Consider the following 19,468-nt stretch of genomic DNA (forward strand, 5'->3'; position numbering starts at 1 on the left):
TCTGCGGCCCAGCTAAGCACCTAAAGGTTTGGGGGATGTTATTTGCTATATTTTCCATTCTCTGGCTGCCACTTACCAGGCTCTTGTCGGCCCTCATCTTCCGGTCCTCAAGCCACCACACGTCAGCCACTTCCGCGCCTTCAGAGTTTCCCGGCGGTGCCCGCTCACCGGATGTGGGAGCAGCACTTCCGCCTCAGAGGGGCTCGCTCAGGAGACACAGGGCGCAGGCGCGGCGGGGTTTTCCGCGGGCCCAAGTTCTGCCGGCGGGTGTGCGTCGGCGTTTGAGTGTTTGCGTTGCTGTGGCTGAATGCTTTTTCCAAACCGAGAGAGCATTCTCTTTCCGCTTAATGACCCAGGCCTCCATTTCCCCACCCGCCACAGAAAGTCACGGCGCCTTCCCAAGGGCTTTGTAGGTCTCCAGGCACCGAGGCCCAGGCGCTAACGAAGAAGAGTCAGCGCTGATTTCCAGCTGCTAAACGCACGGCTCATTACATTTGGTGGGTTTTTAAAAATTATTTATTTATTTATTTAATTTTTACTGTGTTGGGTCTTCGTTGCTGCGCGTGGGCTTTCTCTAGTTGCAGTGAGCGGGGGCTACTCTTCGTTGCGGTGTGCGGGCCTCTCATTGCGGTGGCCTCTCCTGTTGCGGAGCACGGGCTCTAGGCACATGGGCTTCAGTAGTTGTGGCATGCAGAGTCAGTAGTTGTGGGCTCCAGAGCACAGGCTCAGTAGTTGCGGCGCACGGGCTTAGTTGCCCCGCGGCATGTGGGATCTTTGCGGCCCAGGGCTTGAACCCGTGTTCCCTGCATTGGCAGGCGGATTCTTAACCACTGCATCACCAGGGAAGCCCACCTTTGGCGGTTTTACTCTGAGCCCAGAGAGCTTCATGAGTTGAGTTTCAAGTCTGCGGTGACCTTTTGTTTCCTGTATAGGAACCTGGAATTAAGGGGGGAAATTCTCAGCCATTAAGATACCAATTTCTTAAGCCAGGTTTCTCAAGCAAGGGGCCAGAGTAATTGCATCCTCCTGGAGTCCCAAATTAACCCGTGACCCTGAGCCAGCTCTGGAGGATTTGGAGATTTCCATTATCTTGCTCTAAAGGGTAGCAAGATAGTGGAGGAAAACTTGACCTTATTATTACTAATGATTGTGGAACAAACAGAAATACATATTTTTATTAGTTTCCTACTTACATTCTTTTTTTTTTTTTTTTTTTCTGTACGCGGGCCTCTCACTGTTGTGGCCTCTCCTGTTGCGGGGCACAGGCTCCGGACGCACAAGCCTAGCGGCAATGGCTCACGGGCCCAGCCGCTCCGCGGCATGCGGGATCCTCCCGGACCGGGGCACGAACCCGTGTCCCCTGCATCCGCAGGCAGACTCCCAACCACTGCGCCACCAGGGAAGCCCCTACTTACATTCTTTATAAGCCGTTCAAGTATACCAAAATGTAGTGGATAGTGGTAGTCCAGTGGGAAATTTTATGTCGCTGAGGAAGATGGCTGGTAACTTAGAGTGTGAATACGAATCTGCTGTGATTATACCTTGAACCATTGACGTAGAAATCTTACTTCAGTGAGGCTTACCCTGACCACCCGTTAAAAAAAGTTTAACCTACTCCCATCCATCATTCTTACCTCCTTGAAGGTGTTTTCTTTTGTTTCTGTTTTCTCCATTGCACTTTTTAGTTTGTAATACGCAGTGTAATTTACTTATTTATTATAGCCCTGGTTTATTATTTGTCTGTCCCACACTAGAGTTAAGCTCTATGAAGGCAGGAACTGTTTTTTTCCTGCTTACTAATGTATTTCAGAGACCTAGAACAATTTTGGCTTATAGTAGGTGCTCAATAAGTAATTTATTGAATGAATGAAAAACTGAATATGTTATTTTCCAAAGACCATAAATAGAGCCCAGAGTGAGCTTGCCCTGATTGCCATGACCTATATGGAACACAGTTTTATGGGAAGTCCTGGTTGGTGAAGACAGCAAGTCAACCAATGTTTCTGGAATACCTGTTCTACCCCAAGTGATAACTTTCCACATTCCTCAGAATTTAGCATCCATTCTCCATGAAATATTCTGATACTTTTTAAGGCATCTTAAACCTTTGGGGTTCCTTGGGCAGGACCTATGTGGTTCATCTCCATGGCATCTCTTATCTTGATATGCACATACCAGACAATAAATATTTGTTGAAAGAGCTAACTGGGTTAAGGCATTAGGTCACTTGGGAATTCAATTAATTATCACATGAATAGTATTTGTTTTATGGAATTATGGTCCACAATAGTAGTATTTTGCAAACTGGGGTATTTCTCTGAAGGATTTATAAGGTTTTTATGATAAATTTTTGGGTCTTCCTTTCAGTGATCCTCTGAAAAATGAACTTACACATATTCTGGGTTGTCTGGATAACCAAATACTGATGGGAGGTTTTGGTGTGCCTGTTTGTTTTTGTGTCTCTTTTGAGCATGTTAGCACTAGGTAACATAGTACATGCTTTGTCACAGTTTAATAAGAACAGAGGCAGCCTTAAAAAGTAAATGATTTATTCACTCTAGATGAAGCCCAAATGACATTAAGCCACTCTGTCAGAAGCTTTCACAGTAGTTTAAAAGGAGAAAAGAGATGAGAAAAATGAGTCATAACATGTGGTACAACAGGCTTGCTGAACTAGCAGTTGGTACCATATTTCTTTTCTGAGAGGTAATTTAGTTCAGCAAAACATAATCATTGGTGTTTTTAAGTTAATTTTTTAAATTTAAAAATTGTTGGCTTTATAGTTTTTCATTTGTTTTGCTATTTTGTGTGTTTTGTAGCTAGAAAAGCTATAATATAAGGAATTTGAGCCCACCTTTATGTTTGTACATATTTAATAATATCATAATGAAAATAGTTTAAGTTGGGGACATGGGACCTTGAAAATGTGTTTTTACATTTAGTGAGTTTTAGTGGGGTGTTTATGCTTTACTCAACCTGGTGAAAAAAAGTCATTGTAGAGCTTTGGGCTTCAGGGCCAGTCCCCAGAATACTCATTTCAAGTAAGTCCAGGTGCGATAGCTCAGTGTAGGACAGATAGGTCTGTTACTGCTGGTGCTAGGGGTGCTGGTGGTGGTGAAAAATAGGAGAGAGTGATCTTAGGAAAGTATAGGAAGATTGGTTGGCAAATATGGAGGAATTTTAGGTAAAGTTGGAGCTTTCTTTGCAATTTTGTTTTTGGCTCTGAATTTGTGAGTTCTCTTTCTTAGTGACCTTTCTCAAATGGGTAAGTGAAATGCAGTGTTTTTATTTCTAGATTTAAAAGAGTAAACACTAAACGGCACTTCTGTGGATGGTGCAGATCTGTTCCGTGTGGAACACTGGAAGACCTAAAGAACTGCTTAAAGTCATTGTGATAGAAGATCAGAGGAAAGAGATGCTTTTTTTCTGATACTGTCTTCCCCTCTTAACTCATTCCCCCCGCCCCCTTGCCCCAACCTTCCCATCCCAGGCCCTGCATTGGGAAATAGGAGTAGAAAGAAATAAGGGCTTTTAAAAAATTTACTTTAATAGAAGGGGTACTGGGAGCAGGTGTTATTTCAGAGTCGACTTTGCTACCATGTCCAGAGTAATACTGTCCGGAGTTCAGTCAATCAGCAAATATTTATTGAACACCTACTGTGTGCCAGGCATTATCTAGGGAGCTGAAACAGTGAACAATACGGAGTCCCTGCTTTCGGACTTAATAAAACTAATACTTTATGATTCTGTTCTATTCTGTCTGTAGCTACACTCGGTACACTTTAGATGAATATGGGTGGGCAATTTGAAGAATTTTAGTGCATTCTTTATGCTGATTTGGCTGATTTCTAGGGTAGAATACAGAGTTAGATATTGTAAAGGCTCAAATTAATTTGTTCTTTTTGTCTTTCTCTGTTTTAAGGGGTGTCATGAAAGTTGACATAAATCTTCAGAAGGTGGACATTGACCAATGTTCAAGTGATGGCTGGTTTTCAGGAACTCACAAATGTCACCTTAACAATTCAGAGGTAAGAACATAGAGATAAAGTTCTCTGAAATCAGAAGCTCAGAAATATAATACTTTTGAATATATTGTATTTGTGTGGGTAGGTGAACAAGAGGCATCTTACTGGGAAAAAAATCTATGCAGGTCTGAATGTTGCCAAATGAACTGAAAGAGGAGTAGAAAATGAAATTTGTGCAGAATAACTGTTCATTTGGGGACTAAGAGAAGGCTGAAACTAAAATTATGTCTGAAGTTTGGCTTTAGTCAAAGGCTGACCCTATTGTTCAAAATGGGCTGGAAATCAAAATAGCCCTGAAGTGAGAAACCAGTCCCAAGAGGGGTCAACCAAATTATGCACATTTTTGTGGAGTATGATGCTTGTTGAAACATTGATAGTATTCATTCAGACACCCTGCCATCTGCTAGAAAAGCAATAGAGAAAGTATGGCTAGGAGATTTTGAAAAAAAGGAGAAAACTGTACACAGGAAACTGAAACAGAAATGTGTGTATTTGGTGTGTTTTTTCCAATTTGCAGTTCCTATCCATACTTGATTTCATGGAACTCTGGTTGGTAAGGGACAGACAGAGAGATCATACTTCTGGAAATAAGGCTGTCACTTGTCTTTTTTTTTTAACTATTTTTTTTTATTGAATGAAAGATTCTTTAAATTCTGTAGTGCTTTACAATTTTCAAGTTTCACACAGTTGATTTCATATAATCCCATAATAACCCTATTTTCCCCTCTACCCCTATATTGCCCCCTCCCCATTCCCTCTCTCCACTGGTAACCACTAGTTTCTTCTCTATATCTGTGAGTCTGCTTCTCTTTTATTATATTCACTAGTTTGTTGTATTTTTTAGATTTCATATGTAAGTGATATCACACAGTATTTGTCTTTCCCTGCCTGACTTATTACATTTAGCATAATGCCCTCCAGGTTCAAACATGTTGCTGCAAATGGCAACATTTCATTCTTTTTATGGCTATGTAGTATTACATTGTGTGTGTGTGTGTGTGTGTGTGTGTGTGTGTGTATATACACACACACATACACCACACCTTCTTTATTCATTCATCTGTTGATGGACAGTTAGGTTGCTTCCATATTTTGGCAATTGTAAATAATGCTGCTATGAGCATTGGGCTGCGTGTATCTTTTCAAGTTAGTGTCACTTGTCTTCTGTAGTTTCAGAGATGACGTGTGATGACATCCTCATTTCATTTTCAGTAATCTATCTCTGAGGTCCCCAAATACTCTGAAACAAATGTACAATAAAGCTCCTGACCTTAAGTACGTGGGCTATCTCAACTTTCCATGAATTTATGAGGAAAGTCAGCTTGATTTATTTAAAATAGGGAATATTCATATAAATGTAGTAATCTACATGTTCAGTTTGAATTTTTGCCAAATACTCCCGCAGCCCACCACTACCCAAGTAATCTTCCACAGTTCCCCACATCCCCCTACATTCCACGCACACCTCCACCTGCCCTCCATACTTCCCACCACAATATTCCTCAATCCTCCCACCCCCGATGAAACCCCCCAAATCCCCCACATCCCTCTAAGCCCATCGCACATCCCCACCATGTTTCCATGACCCCCGCTTCCTCAGTACCCCACACGTCCCCACTCCCACATCTCCATACACCTCCACGTAGCCAACCCTCTGCACAGCCCTCACTTCCTTCACTCCCTGCCCCCAAATTGGGACCCAATTATGTCAATGAAGTGCTTCTGTCTTGTCAAGTCACAGAGGTCAAGATCCTCTTTTCATCTCCCTTCACTGTTTGTTCTTATGGTTTTGAACTTTTCTGAGTTCCCACTTCTCTTTGGATGGTTCTGGCGTTTCTAAAGATATGAATTTCAGTTACTGATTTGGTAAATATCTTTAGCCTGATTATTATCTCCATGCCAATGGCGTATAGCTCCAAAGCTTTGTCTTTTAGCCAGAGTGGAATTTTTCCTGCATGGGTGTCTTATTGTGGATATTGATCTGTATGTGCTCATTTCTGTATAGCCTTGTTTCAGTGGTGCTCCTGGGTGGTTCAATAAACAGTCTGTCTAGAAACAAGGAGATATTTTTTTATCAGTCTGTTACAGTTGCTGCTTGGCTCTAATTATCTTGTTGTTTTTCTTCCATATAGCACATCTATGTATTTGACTAGATGGTCTTATTGGGTGGCCTTTTGGAAGATTGATTTATTTTCATTGCATCAGGATTATCAATTTTCTGAGAGTTGTGTCTTTTTAAAGCTTTCAAATAAAGTTATTTCAAGATAAAATATTATCCTCTATTCTGGTAAACAAAGATCAGGGTGAATGTGTAACTTTTGGCTTTATATATGGCAGCATTGCATTTATTCAATTCCTATAGGAAAAAACCAGAAAAACATACCCTGTAAAACAACCAACAGTTCAATGAATCTCATTTGAAAATGTTGTACAAAGAGGTTCAATGATCAAAAAATAACATCAACAAACACTGAATCTACAAAATGCATGTTTTGAAAACTCTGGATCCCTCAACCCCTTTACTTGCCCAGGTCCTAGGGTTGGGAGTCGAGATCTTGGTGTCCTAGGCTGGGCCCCTGAGGCCCTTGGTGGGTAGTCTGATTGACACAGGGCTGGCCTGGAACTTCTCTAAGGTTCTGGAGTTGGTGCTGGTCACTCTAGGTACCTGCCGCCGGTCCATACCACATCCTCAGACTTGGGACCAGCAGTGGTCTTTCAGTCCTTCCCTGTAGTGAGGTGAATTGGAGACTAGGAACTGGCTTCTACTGATGTTTTTATTGCTTGGGAAACAGAAAGAAAAGCTCTTGTTCAGGGCGTTTTTCATCTGCACTGGCTCGCCTTTGTTCCTTGTCACAGATTTTCTGTCACAGACCCCAAGGATCATTGTGTAAACCAGCTTGTTTTGGGACGTATCTACCACGATTCATATTTATAGGGTGTAGGGGCCTGTCTATGAAAATCCGCATCACTAGAAACAGAGACACTCTTCGTGTTTACTGGGTTTAATTTGCCAATATTTAACATTCTTCTCTTGTAAATACCACAGGGAGTTACAAATTTCAAAGTTATAATTGAGGCAAACTTTTCACTTAAAAATTTTTTTTCCAGTGTGTTGGCTTTTCAGCCTCCAAGGTATCTTAAACTAGTATAGCGAGTCTGATGTTGGAAACAGATAAGTGGGATGTAACCAATGAGAGAAGCCTCAGGAGCATTTTAGAAAGGCATGGGATAGTTTGTGAGGAGAATAAATTCTCAACAAGTTTGAGTTGTTATCAAGTCTAGGAGGCCAATAAGTATTTTTTGAAGGGCATAGTAAATTGAGATCTGAGTCGACACCCTGAACTGGATTGCAGGATTATTCTGGCTGTTTTTATGACTGATTCAGATCACTGCTACCTGGACTTGATCATGTTTTCAGTATCCATTTAAATAATTCTTCACCTATGTCATATCATTGTTTGCTTTGAGTACACAAAATCTTCTCCTACAGAATAGTTTATTAAAAACATTCAAATAAATTGATATTGCTGTTTTAAAGGTTTTCTTTTGCTTTGTTTCCATTAGAAGAATTTTTAAAATCACTATTTAAAGTAGGAAACATTAGGACAGTGGTCTTGAAACTTTTTGATTATATTCTATTAGTAAAAATGCTTTAAGCATCCACAAATGGTACTTGTATATTTTTTATGCTATAAAGTATATGCATCTTTTGTTACATATTCTGTATATTATAAATCAGAAAACTTAATTGGGTTGAGATAAATATGAAATACGGTTTTAATGTAGATTATATTTTATGAAAATAAATGTATCTTTAATGAGAGCAATGTAATTGACTGATTTACAGTTTTTGAAAAATTTTCAGTGACAGTGTTATGATTGATTATGCTTCATCATTTAAAAAAAACTTAGTTTAGTCATTTGCAGAGATGTGGATGGATCTAGAGACTGTCATACAGAGTGAAGTCAGAAAGAGAAAAACAAATATCGTATATTAACGCATATATGTGGAATCTGAAATAATTGGTATAGATGATCTTTGTAAATAGACGATTTACAAAGCAGAAATAGAGACACAGACGTAAAGAACAAATGTATGGATACCAAGGGGGAAAGGTGGGGGGTGGGATGAATTGGGAGATTGGAATTGACATATATACACTGTTGATACTATGTATAAAATAGATAACTAATGAGAACCTACTGTATAGCACAGGGAACTCTACTCAATGCTCTGTGGTGACCTAAATGGGAAGGAAATCCAAAAAAAGAGGGGATATATGTATATGTATAGCTGATTCACTTTGCTGTACAGCAGAAACTAACACAACATTGTAAAGCAACTACTATACTGCAATAAAAATTAAAAACAAACAAACAAAATCTTAGTTTAATACTTAGTAATGCAATGATTCAGAAGTCTCTAAGTTCAGTTTATTTTTATATTTAGTTTTAGTGTCTGTCATAGTTGAAAATATGCCTCACAAGGATATGTCAATCCCAACTGAAGAAATTAATTGTTGACTATATTTTCTAAATAACAGTGTTCATTTCTCAGTTCCATCTACCAGTTTTGCCAAGTTTATTTTCAGAAATACAGCTGGCAGTTTTTCATCTTACCTGAAGTCAGCTGGTCCCTACTAATTGGAAAGCTGGGCATCTTAATATTTTAAAAGAATAGGTTAAAAATCCACTCAGACTTTCATGGGGAATATTTTCAAACAGATGAGGAAATTTTATTTCCAAGTTTAAACTGTATGGCTATGTGAGTATTTATAGTTTTTGGCAACAAAACCCACAGAACACTGAAAATATTTCCAAATATCCATTTTCAAAATGCTCACTTTAGAAGGCTTTCACATGGATTATTGAAGTGTCACAGTTACTTTGAAGGAAGAGCTTATATATTAAAAAAAAAAAAACAAAACCTGCTACATAGACACTACTGACATCCAGTTGTCATAGAGCAGGTCAGCAAATTTAGAACATTTGCCTTTTTTGTAAACAGCAATGCATAACTAATCTTCGAGTTTAGAAGCAAGTAGTTCACTCTGATAATCAGAAAATCTTTGTGTGGGAAAAGGTTTTCCAGGTCACACACCATCTTATTATGAAGAGTTGGAAATATTTTACAATTTAAAATAATATACTCTGTAAATCCATGTAGATGGTCGTATATAAAAGGTAATACATTGAAATGTGAAAGCAAATATAGGAACCAAGTAACCACTGTCAATATTTCTGTCTTAAAACTCCCAGTTTTACCTCTGGTGCCTTATCAGTATTATGGTCATATGAAATGTGGATTGAGTGAAGGCATTAATGTCAATCCAAGCCTTAAATGTTACTAAAGCTAAATTTATTTCTTATTTTTTTATTAAAAAAGTTAAATAGAACTTTTAGTATTTTTTTCCCCACATGTGTCCTCTGCTTTGGAGACCACTTCTTGAGGTTATCGGATTCACTGTTCTATCCAGAATCACGGGAATGGTTTTGTTGTCAGCTCAGCCAGTGGTTTTATATAGCGATAAGACAATTTTTGGATATCTCTTCTTTTCTATTGAATGCACTGAATGAGAGTCTATGTGTAGCTCCTTACTACTTCATTAGATGTAACTCAATGAATCTCTAAAGAAATCTTTTTAAAAAGTTAAAATATAGGAAAGGATATAATTTAGTACACAAGAAAAGAAATTTAATGCAAAAATCTAAAGAAAGCAGAAGGAATTAATCATTCTCTTTTGAAAGCCCTCTTATATACAGAACATAGCTTAATCATTTGCCTATGGCAGGATTTAGAGTACTTTCCTAGAGCTCTTTTATTTAATTCAGTTTCTGATTGAGTGAAATTGTTTAGAAACCGTTATATATTAGTTTTCATCTTGTGGCTGAAATGTCAACATTGCTCTTCTTTTCTCTAGAAAGGTTCTGCATTACATATGTTATCGTTCACCTATCTCCAGAACTGTGCTGTTCAGTATGAGAACCACAAGCTACATATGGCTACTGAAATGAAAATCAATTAAAATTAAACAAAATTAAGAATTCAGGTCCTTAGGTCATTAACCTGATTTGAAATATATAGTAACCACATGGAATCATTGGACCCTGGACAATTAGTGGACAAGCTGGGCTCTTGAATATGGCCTAGCTTATAGTGTAGTCAAACCACACAAATTACTGAAACCTTTGAAATGCCTGAATTTCCTTATATGGGTGAATCAGTAACATTGCCTTTAAATTCACTAAGGGACATTTAAGGACAAACTTGAAATGAATTTTGGCTTACGTAATCATTCTTATGATGTACTGTGTTAACTCAGTTGAAAATAAGTAATGATAAACCTGCAAGCTATTTTTAATGCCATTATTTTACACTGAAAACTGTGAAAAAATCTTCCAGTAAATGGGGAAAAGTAAATACTGGTAATCTTCTAGACATTTAAATTTCCACTGTGTTTGTAGTAAAACTTCTGTTTTCTCTCATTATCAATACAAAATGTGATTAATGTGAAATCGCACTCTTCTGCTAAGATGTAGGGCAGTGAGCAGGTGTTCATTGGTGCCTAGTACAGTGCCTGGTACATATTTTGAATTAATGGAGGCAACCTGCTCTTTGGGTAGATGGCCTCCTTATAATAATATAGAGTTACTGCTTTTGATTTCTCCCACTGGAATTGCTCAAAATAAAGTTAAACTTTTTTTTTTTCTTCACAGCAGCCACTCAGATATTTGAAGACTGCTGTCAGCCTGCTTCTAAGTCTTTCTTTTAAGGCTAAATATCTTCTGTTTCAGTCAAGTATCGTTTTACTAGGTTTAACCAAAAGAGGCATACCACTACTGTATGACTCCCCATTTGTTTTTGAACTTGTCAAGACCTAACTTGTTTGATTTTGTTACATAGTCCTTTCTAAAATTAATGGGAAACTGATGATATTTTCAGAGTTTTCATTGTGCTCCTGAAAGTTATTTGGACTAGATATTCTGGACTTGCTCCAAAACTAGAGTTAGGAAATAGTATTCCAAAATAACTGTACTGGGGTGCCTAATAAGTCAGTTAAGGGAAAGCTGACTCTCTCTTTTTTTAATTTAATTTTTTTTAACTTTTAATTTTATATTGGAGTATAGTTGATAAACAGTGTTGTGTTAGTTTCAGGTGTACAGCAAAGTGATTCAGTTATACATATACATGTATCTGTCCTTTTTCAAATTCTTGTTCAGAGCTGGCTCTCTTGTTCAGAGAAAGATGTTTCCAGGAACAGAGCAAGGGTTCACCAGTGGCTATTGCCATCTTGTGGTTGGGGGAAAGGGAGAAAGAGAGGGCATTTTGCAAGGCTTATAAAAACTTCATGCAACATTGGCTATATGGTTGGAGTAGGTGCCTCTTAAGTATCTTTGCAACCCTAAGATTTTATACTTCTAGCAAACTGTAAAGGGAAAAACTGAAAGGTGTTTCCATCCAAAGGCAATGCTCTGAGTATCCTTGCATTGGCAATACCTTGAATTCTCACATTGCATGTGATTGTGCCTGCAAAACTTGAGATTTTCTTATTTTGCTCTATGGTAATGATAAAGCAAACTGCTATTCATCATTGGCACCTTCATTCAAGCTAGCTTATAGGATTTGATTTCCACTTACTCATTAAGCACTTTGGTGATGGTTATGGACGACTAATACATTCTGACGGAAGTGAGAAGGAAAAGCCAAAACATGTTTATTGACTTTAGGTTGCGAATCTGGGATGATGTGAGCCAGAAAGGAGGCAATATAGGGGAGTATTATTATTTTTTTCTCTAATTTGCTTCTTTTGCTTATGAAGGAATCAGATACCTTAGAGTAGAAGATAAATCCATTTTTTCCACTATGACAAAGTCATGATATTTGGTATCTGTTCCTGAATAACACTCCTTTGTATACATTCCATGTCACTGGATTGTATCACCAACCTTCTTGAACTTGTTGATCTAATGTTGGGACCTTTGAAGTATTTGCATTAGAATGTACAAAGGGGGAGCACATCCTGTCTATTCAAGGTAAATAGACTCTTTCTCTAGATCTGTCTGTCTATCTCATGTCTATATCTCTATCTGTCTATTTGAGACAAAAATCTATTAAATCTTGATTTATCGCTTTCTACTTTATCAACTTTATCGACTACATAAAATGTTTTTTTAAAAAAACCCTTACAAGATCTTATTCATAAGATCTCTTACCAGTAGTGTAGGTAAAGGCACTTTTGATAATATTTGCTAGTAATTAAGTTTTCTTTAGCCCAAGCCTGAAAAGTCTATAAGACGCCAAAAGTGAAGTATCCCTTTGATACAAGTTTGTTTTTCAATCTCTAAGAAAACAATTATTTCATAATAAAAAACAAGACGTGTCCATTTTGTACTTACAGTGAGTTACATATTATTGTTATTCCCATTATTTAGATGAGAAAATTAAGACTTAGAGTGGTTTAAGTAACTTGACTGAGGTCATAAATCTAGTAAATGGTATTTCAGGAATTTAAACTATAGGAAGGTACTATGGGTGACGTACGGTTGTTTGGAGAGAGAATCACTGACTGGTAATGGCCCATGGGCTGATACCGTTAGTCTTGTGAGTTCAGCCAAGAGGCATGCTGGAATCTTACTTAACTAATTGGTTAGGCGTATACCAGTCAGGAAGAACTGATCTAGCTCTCAGGTGGCCGAAACAAATTTCCAAGAGAGTACGGCAAGTTCACATAGAAATTTGGATTAGGATCAATATACAAGGACTTCCATCTTACAGGTGTGTGAGCGGCAGCAGCAGAAGTTTCTTGCCAGTGGTGGTACTCTTGTTTCAATGTATGGCAGTGATTTGGGATGGTAGAAATGTCCAGTTTGAAACTGAACCCAAGGGATAAGATCCATCTCCTTAGATAGAAGTTGTTGAGGGCTGTACACATTGTCTGGGCATCAGTTAAGGGGCAGGTGTTAAGGAAAGGGACCTATTCCTTGCAGGGAGTTAGAATACAAATCAGAATGTAGGAATAAAACTAAGGTGAATATGGAGGATTGCAACTCACTGGGTACAGGGATGCCAAGGGAATCTACTGTGTTTATGATAATATATAAATACATTTTAAACTCTAACTATTGCTGAAGATAAACACCTAAAATACTCCCGAACTTCTCTATGATCAGGGGTTAGAATGGGGCTGAGCTTAAAGGTGGGCATATGCAGCATATGCAGCTAGGCTGGGGTAGGCTGGGGCAAGGAGTTTGACTTACATACAACAATGGATATGAACTCAAAGTACTAGATTTCTTGATCTTTTCAATGCGGTGAGAGAACATCTGATGAAATATGAAGTTAGTGAACAGATTTGGAGTATGTAGCTAAATTTGTAATGGAGGCAATCAGGGAAAAATAAACTCTACCTATTAAACCATTGCTTTTGTCATTTTCAGTAGCAGAAAAATTGCTACTTGTCCAATTCTAGATATGAGAGGCAATCAGAATATACAGTGAGTGCCTGAGGGTGACTTTTTTAGGGGTTAAATATAGCTTTGCATCATTAGCTTATGTGGGAAAAAAATCCCATTATGACAGCAAATCAGATCTAATCTGGCACTCCCTCTGCTACAATTATATAAAATATGGTGGAAGCTTGTCAAAGCTTTCAGTGAGAAATGAGGCTACTGATGCTTGGCAGCCCCCTTTTGAGCACAGTGAAGAATCATGTTGCTTAGCTACAGCCCTTGGCTGATTTAGAAAGCTTTAACTGACTGTATTATACAAGAGTTAAACTCTATTCCTTGATTTTTTTTTTCCTTAAGAGAAAAAGCCTTATTTACCACCTTCTTATTTTTGGGGTATCTTTACCAAGTCATTTATGTCTATTCACCCAGGACACATTTCGAGTTATCGTTGTTTTTCTCTCCCCAGGGTTTATAGATTGAGAGAGAACAAGTGGGTGGTTGGTGATACAAGGAGAACATAAAGTATTGAAATAAATGCTTTTGCCGGCAAAGTAATATGCAAGTGTCTATTTAAATTTTTCTTTTTCACTTGAAGTCATTGTATTTTTCCCCTCTTTCTGCTTATTCATAGTTTGAGTTGCTATTGTCTTTATAATGCACAAGAATGTATAACATTTAATTATATTTTTGTATTTCAAAATGTAAACTGACATAGGTGTATGGAGAAGTATAGGGAACAGTGAATGAAACAGGAGTAAGTGTGTGGGCTGGAATTGGAACCAAAACACTGAAAACAGAAGGATTAAGGGGAAAAACAAAGAAGAACTGTAAATGGAGAGGTTTACAGCAATTATTGTACGTGAAGTAGAAAAGTGTGTAAAGGGGGAAATGTCAGATGTGTCAGAGACCATTTCAGTGGGGTAAAAATACTCAAGGACTCTTAAGTCTGGAGGAGATTCTAAAAGGCTTTTGGTTCATGCTGTCTCCAGAAGGAATATTTTTTATACTGTTCTAAATATGTAGATATCTACTTATTTTTACAGCTCTTCAGGAAAGAGAGCTGTCCCTAAGCAATGCTTTCTAACATCTTACCATAATTATTGGAATGAAGTAGAGCCATGACCTAATCTCGATTATGTAATTATTCAGTAGATTTTACTATTGACTTGTCAGTACAATCTGTTTTATACATGCAAAAGCAATTTTTCCTGCTTTACAGTTCCCTGATTACCTGCAGGAAAGCCTATAGAGTTGATTCTATATTTACATTCAGAAATAGGATAATGGTTAATTGTCGCTACAGGCTTGGCTCCATCATGATTCTAATTCTGTTGAAGCCCAGATTTCATAGACTTAGAAGCTAAACCACTTCGTTTATGGGTTTTGTTTTTATGCTGGTCTGCAGATCACCTTCATTTGCCACCTTTTAAAGTATGTTTGTGTAATATCATCATTTTCAAAGTGTGGTCCTGGAACCCTTCAAGTGAGGACCCCTGGGGGTCCTCAAGACCCTATTAAGGAAGTCTGTGAAGTTAAACCTTTTCATAATAATTTTCATAATAATTCAGAGACTATTTGCCTTTTGAACTCTCTATTCTCATGGGTGTACAGAGGCTTCATAAAATTTGATATAGAAACAGGTTGAATGCAGAAAGGAATATGAGAATCTAGTTGTCTTCTAATAAGCCAGACTTTAAGGAGATTTGCAGAAATGTAAAACAATGATACTCTTCTCGCTAAGTTTTTTATTTTTGGGAAATATTGTTATTTTTCATAAATACACTATGTTAACATGTAATGAGCTTATCGCTATTTTTAAATGAATTAATAAATATTTTGGAAGTTTCTCCATTTAATATTTAAGATGGTAAATATCAATGGATATAACCAACATAAATAAAAGCTCTTTGATATTCTCAATAATTTTCAAGAGTGTAAAGGGGTTCCAAGATAAAAAATTTGAGAGGTCCAATCTGGTGTGTTCCTCAGCTCCTGCATGATTCTGACCTTCACTCCACTTCCTGGTTTCTATGCTTTCTCTCCCTTACTTTGATGATTCTGCTGACAGATTTCTGTATCCCACTTCTCCTCTCCATCTTCTCTCCTGATAATTTCAGCCTCAGACTCCACTGAACCTTTAGCCTAGTGTCATTAGAATTGGTGGATGACAGAAGGGCCGTGATCCCATTAGTTTAAATGGCAATCTGTTTAAAACAAAATTTCACATATTAAGTTTGATATGTATTTCTAACTATAGTGACTGCATTACAGGTAAAAATTTTCATGTATTATTTCACTTATTAGTTTGAATAGAAAAGACACTTTTAGGATTTTGATTTTGATTTCATTTTTTAACAAATTTGACCAAAATGTCAAATAATGGAATATACCGTATTTTATCCTCTGAATTTCGTGTTGAAATTTCAAATGTAAATTAGAAGTCACTTATACACTAAAGCACATAGAACTGTATAGGATTCTGCAGCCTTAAATATGTATAAAGGCCAGTGTGTCTGTTTAGTTAGTGCCGTTTATTAATAAATGGCATATTGAAGTTACGCCTGAAAATTTTCTTCTTACGATTGGTCTGAAATTTAATCCTATTATGTGGTAAGCTGGTCAACAACAATTTAATTTTTGTTTTTAATTAATGAATTGCAAATTCAGTAAACATCTTTTTTTTTTTTTCTGTTCAGTCAAGATCGTCTTTGGACTAAATTGGACTAAATGAATACCATGCATGTGTAAAATTAAAAGTCAATTTAGTATTTTATTCCTTTGTTGAAATAGAGATCCCAGAATCTGTTTTTTTTTTAATGTGAAAGACTTCACAAAGCTTTCTTTAAACAGGTTAAATATTTGGTTGACAGCTATACAATGTTTTGTTACCCCTGCAACAGTGATACATATGTTGTTGAATGAGGGTGACTGGAAATGAAATTCTGCACCTTTTTTCCTCTGTCAGGATTGATTAGATTTTGAATTACAAAAGTGCTTGGGGAGCTCTACTCAATACTCTGTAATGGCCTATATGGGAAAAGAATCTTAAAAAAAAAAAAAAAGTGGATGTATGTATATGTATAACTGATTCACTTTGCTGTACACCTGAAACTAACACAAGACTGTAAATCAACTATACTCCAATAAAAATTTAAAAAAATAAAAAAAGCTTGATAGCCAGGTCTCTCTGGTGGCAATGTGTTGAGCTTTTTCCCTTTTCCTCACTCCCACAACCAGTCACTTGTGAGTTCTTGTCAGTTCTACCTCAGTATCTCATCAATTTGTTTTCTTCCTCATTCTTCTTTTTTTCTACAAAGTCCTTATTCTTTATTTATTAATTTTCTGATATTCATATGATACTGCTAAATTTCAAATTGTTTTCATTCATTTATTTATTTACTTTAACACTAACGATGAAAAATCTGAAAGAGAAGTTAAGGAAACACTCCCATTTACCACTGCAACAAAGGTTTTAATTTCTCTGTCAAATCTGAATGAGATCCTTGCTGGGTAGAGTAATCTTGGTTGTAGGTTTTTCCCTTTTATCACTTTATATATGTCCTGCCACTCCCTTCTGGCTTGCAGAGTTTCTGCTGAAAGATCAGTTCTTAACGTTATGGGGATTCCCTCGTATGTTATTTGTTGTTTTTCCCTTGCTGCTTTTAATATTTTTACTTTGTATTTAATTTTTGATAGTTTGATTAATATGTGTCTTGGCATGTTTCTTCTTAGATTTATCCTGTATGGGACTCTCTGTGCTTCCTGGACTTGATTGACTATTTCTTTTCCCATGTTAGGGAAGTTTTCAACTATAATATCTGCAAATATTTTCTCAGTCCCTTTCTTTTTCTCTTCTTCTTCTGGAACCCCTACAATTCGAATGTTGGTGCATTTAATGTTGTCCCAGAGATCTCTGAGACTGTCCTCAATTGTTTTCATTCTTTTTTCTTTATTCTGCTCTGTGGTAGTTGTTTCCACTATTTTATGTTCCAGGTCACCTATCCATTCTTCTGTCTCAGTTATTCTGCTATTGATTCCTTCTAGAGAATTTTTCATTTCATTTATTGTGCTGTTCATCATTGTTTGTTTGCATTTTAGTTCTTTTAGGTCCTTGTTAAACGTTTCTTGTATTTTCTCCATTCTGTTTCCAAGATTTTGGATCATCTTTACTATCATTACTCTGAATTCTTTTTTAGGTAGACTGCCTATTTCCTCTTTAGTTTGGTCTGGTGGTTTTTACTTTGCTTCTTCATCTGCTGTGTATTTCTCTGTCTTCTCATTTTGCTTAACTTACTGTGTTTGGGGTCTCCTTTTCACAGGCTGCAGGTTCGTAGTTCCTGTTGTTTTTGGTGTCTGCCTACAGTGGGTAAGGTTGGTTCAGTGGGTTGTGTAGACTTCCTGGTGGAGGGGACTGGTGCCTGTGTTCTGGTGAATGAGGCTGTATCTTGTCTTTCTGGTGGGCAGGACTGTGTCCGGTGGTGTGTTTTGTGGTGTCTGTGGCCTCATTATGATTTTAGGCAGCCTCTCAGCTAATGGGTGGGGTTGTGTTCCTGTCTTGCTAGTTAGTTGTTTGGCATGGGTTTTCAGCACTGGAGCTTGCTGGTCGTTGAGTGGAACTGGGTCTTAGTGTTGAGATGGAGGTCTCTGGGAGAGCTCTCGCTGATTGATATTACGTGGGACCAGGAGGTCTCTGGTGGACCAGTGTCCTGAACTCGGCTCTCCCACCTCAGAGGCTCAGACCTGACACCCAGCTGGAGCACCAAGATCCTGTCAGCCACACGGCTTTGGGAAGTCTGAGGTCTTCTGCTAGCGTTCAGTAGGTGTTCTGTAGGAGGTGTTCCACATGTAGATGTATTTTTGATATATTTGTGGGGAGGAAGGTGATTTCCATGTCTTACTCTTGAAGGTCTTCCTCTTCTCTCATTGTTACTACAGCTGACTTAGTTCTAGTCTTAGTTGTTTCTTGCTTGGACTTTCGTAGTACTCTACTCCTGTCTTCAGTCTTATTCTTCAATTCATTGTCTGTGCTGCTGCCAATGTGATTTTTAAAAAAATTGATGTGATTATGTTGTCCTGTATTTTTTCTTTTTTTGATATTGTGTCACATAGCAGTTAAAAGTGCTGACTTTGGATTCAGATTGCCTGAGTTTGTTAACCTTTCTATGCCTCCAGCTTCTTTAACTGGGAATTATTCTCTGATGTATGCAGAATGCTTTGCATGTACATTCTCTATAAATATTAGCTGTTTTCCATAGCACTTTATATGCTTGAAATTACTTATAATCATTTATGTCTGTCTTCTGTGCTAGACTGTAAGCTCCAGAAGGGCGGAAACCACATCAGTTATGTTCATCATTGTATCTCAAGTGCCATAATAATGTCTGTAATAAAGGCGCTCAACAAGTATTTGCAGTTGACTGCCTAATATTCTTCAGTGACTCTCCTTAATCTCTGTGATAAAAGCCACCTTATATACATGGCTTTCTAAATCTAAATTTCTTCTCATTCTACAATACCTGGTTACTTGCCTTCCATGATTCTACTGCGGTGTTTCACGTCTCCACGCATATATTTGCACATGCTCTTCCTTTGGAATAACATACTGTTTCTCACTTTGGCCACCTCAAAGTTCCTGCATATTCTTGGAGTCCTAGGTTTTGATCTTCTGTGACCCCTTGGCAGGCTTTTCCCCAATTCAAGCAGAGCAAGTTCTCCCTTATGTGCCGCTCTAGTACATTGTTCATATTTTAATTTTAATACCTATAATGCTGTATTAAAATGATTTGATTACTCTTAATTACAATAGCTACTTTCATCAGATGCCTGCCCTATTATTTATTGTGTCATATATATGTGTGTGTATACATATATATGTGTGTATATGTTTGTCTGTGTGTGTGTATGTATATATTGAATTTAATCCTCAGAGTAGTCCTAGAGAGCTTCCCTGGTGGCGCAGTGGTTGAGAGTCCGCCTGCCGATGCAGGGGACAC

At 37.6% G+C, this 19,468-nt stretch overlaps 1 protein-coding gene across 1 annotated transcript in view; it reads left to right on the forward strand.

Moving 5' to 3' along the window:
* Window positions 1-19,468, forward strand: part of GPR158 (G protein-coupled receptor 158) — a 321,228-nt gene that overhangs the window by 26,146 nt on the left and 275,614 nt on the right. Inside the window, exon 2 of the mRNA XM_060161767.1 lies at window positions 3,923-4,028. Coding sequence (XP_060017750.1) covers window positions 3,923-4,028 — 106 coding nt within the window. The remainder of the gene's footprint in view (window positions 1-3,922; window positions 4,029-19,468) is intronic.

This window comes from Lagenorhynchus albirostris, chromosome 1 (assembly GCF_949774975.1).
Source record: "Lagenorhynchus albirostris chromosome 1, mLagAlb1.1, whole genome shotgun sequence".
Taxonomy (NCBI): Eukaryota; Metazoa; Chordata; class Mammalia; order Artiodactyla; family Delphinidae; genus Lagenorhynchus; species Lagenorhynchus albirostris.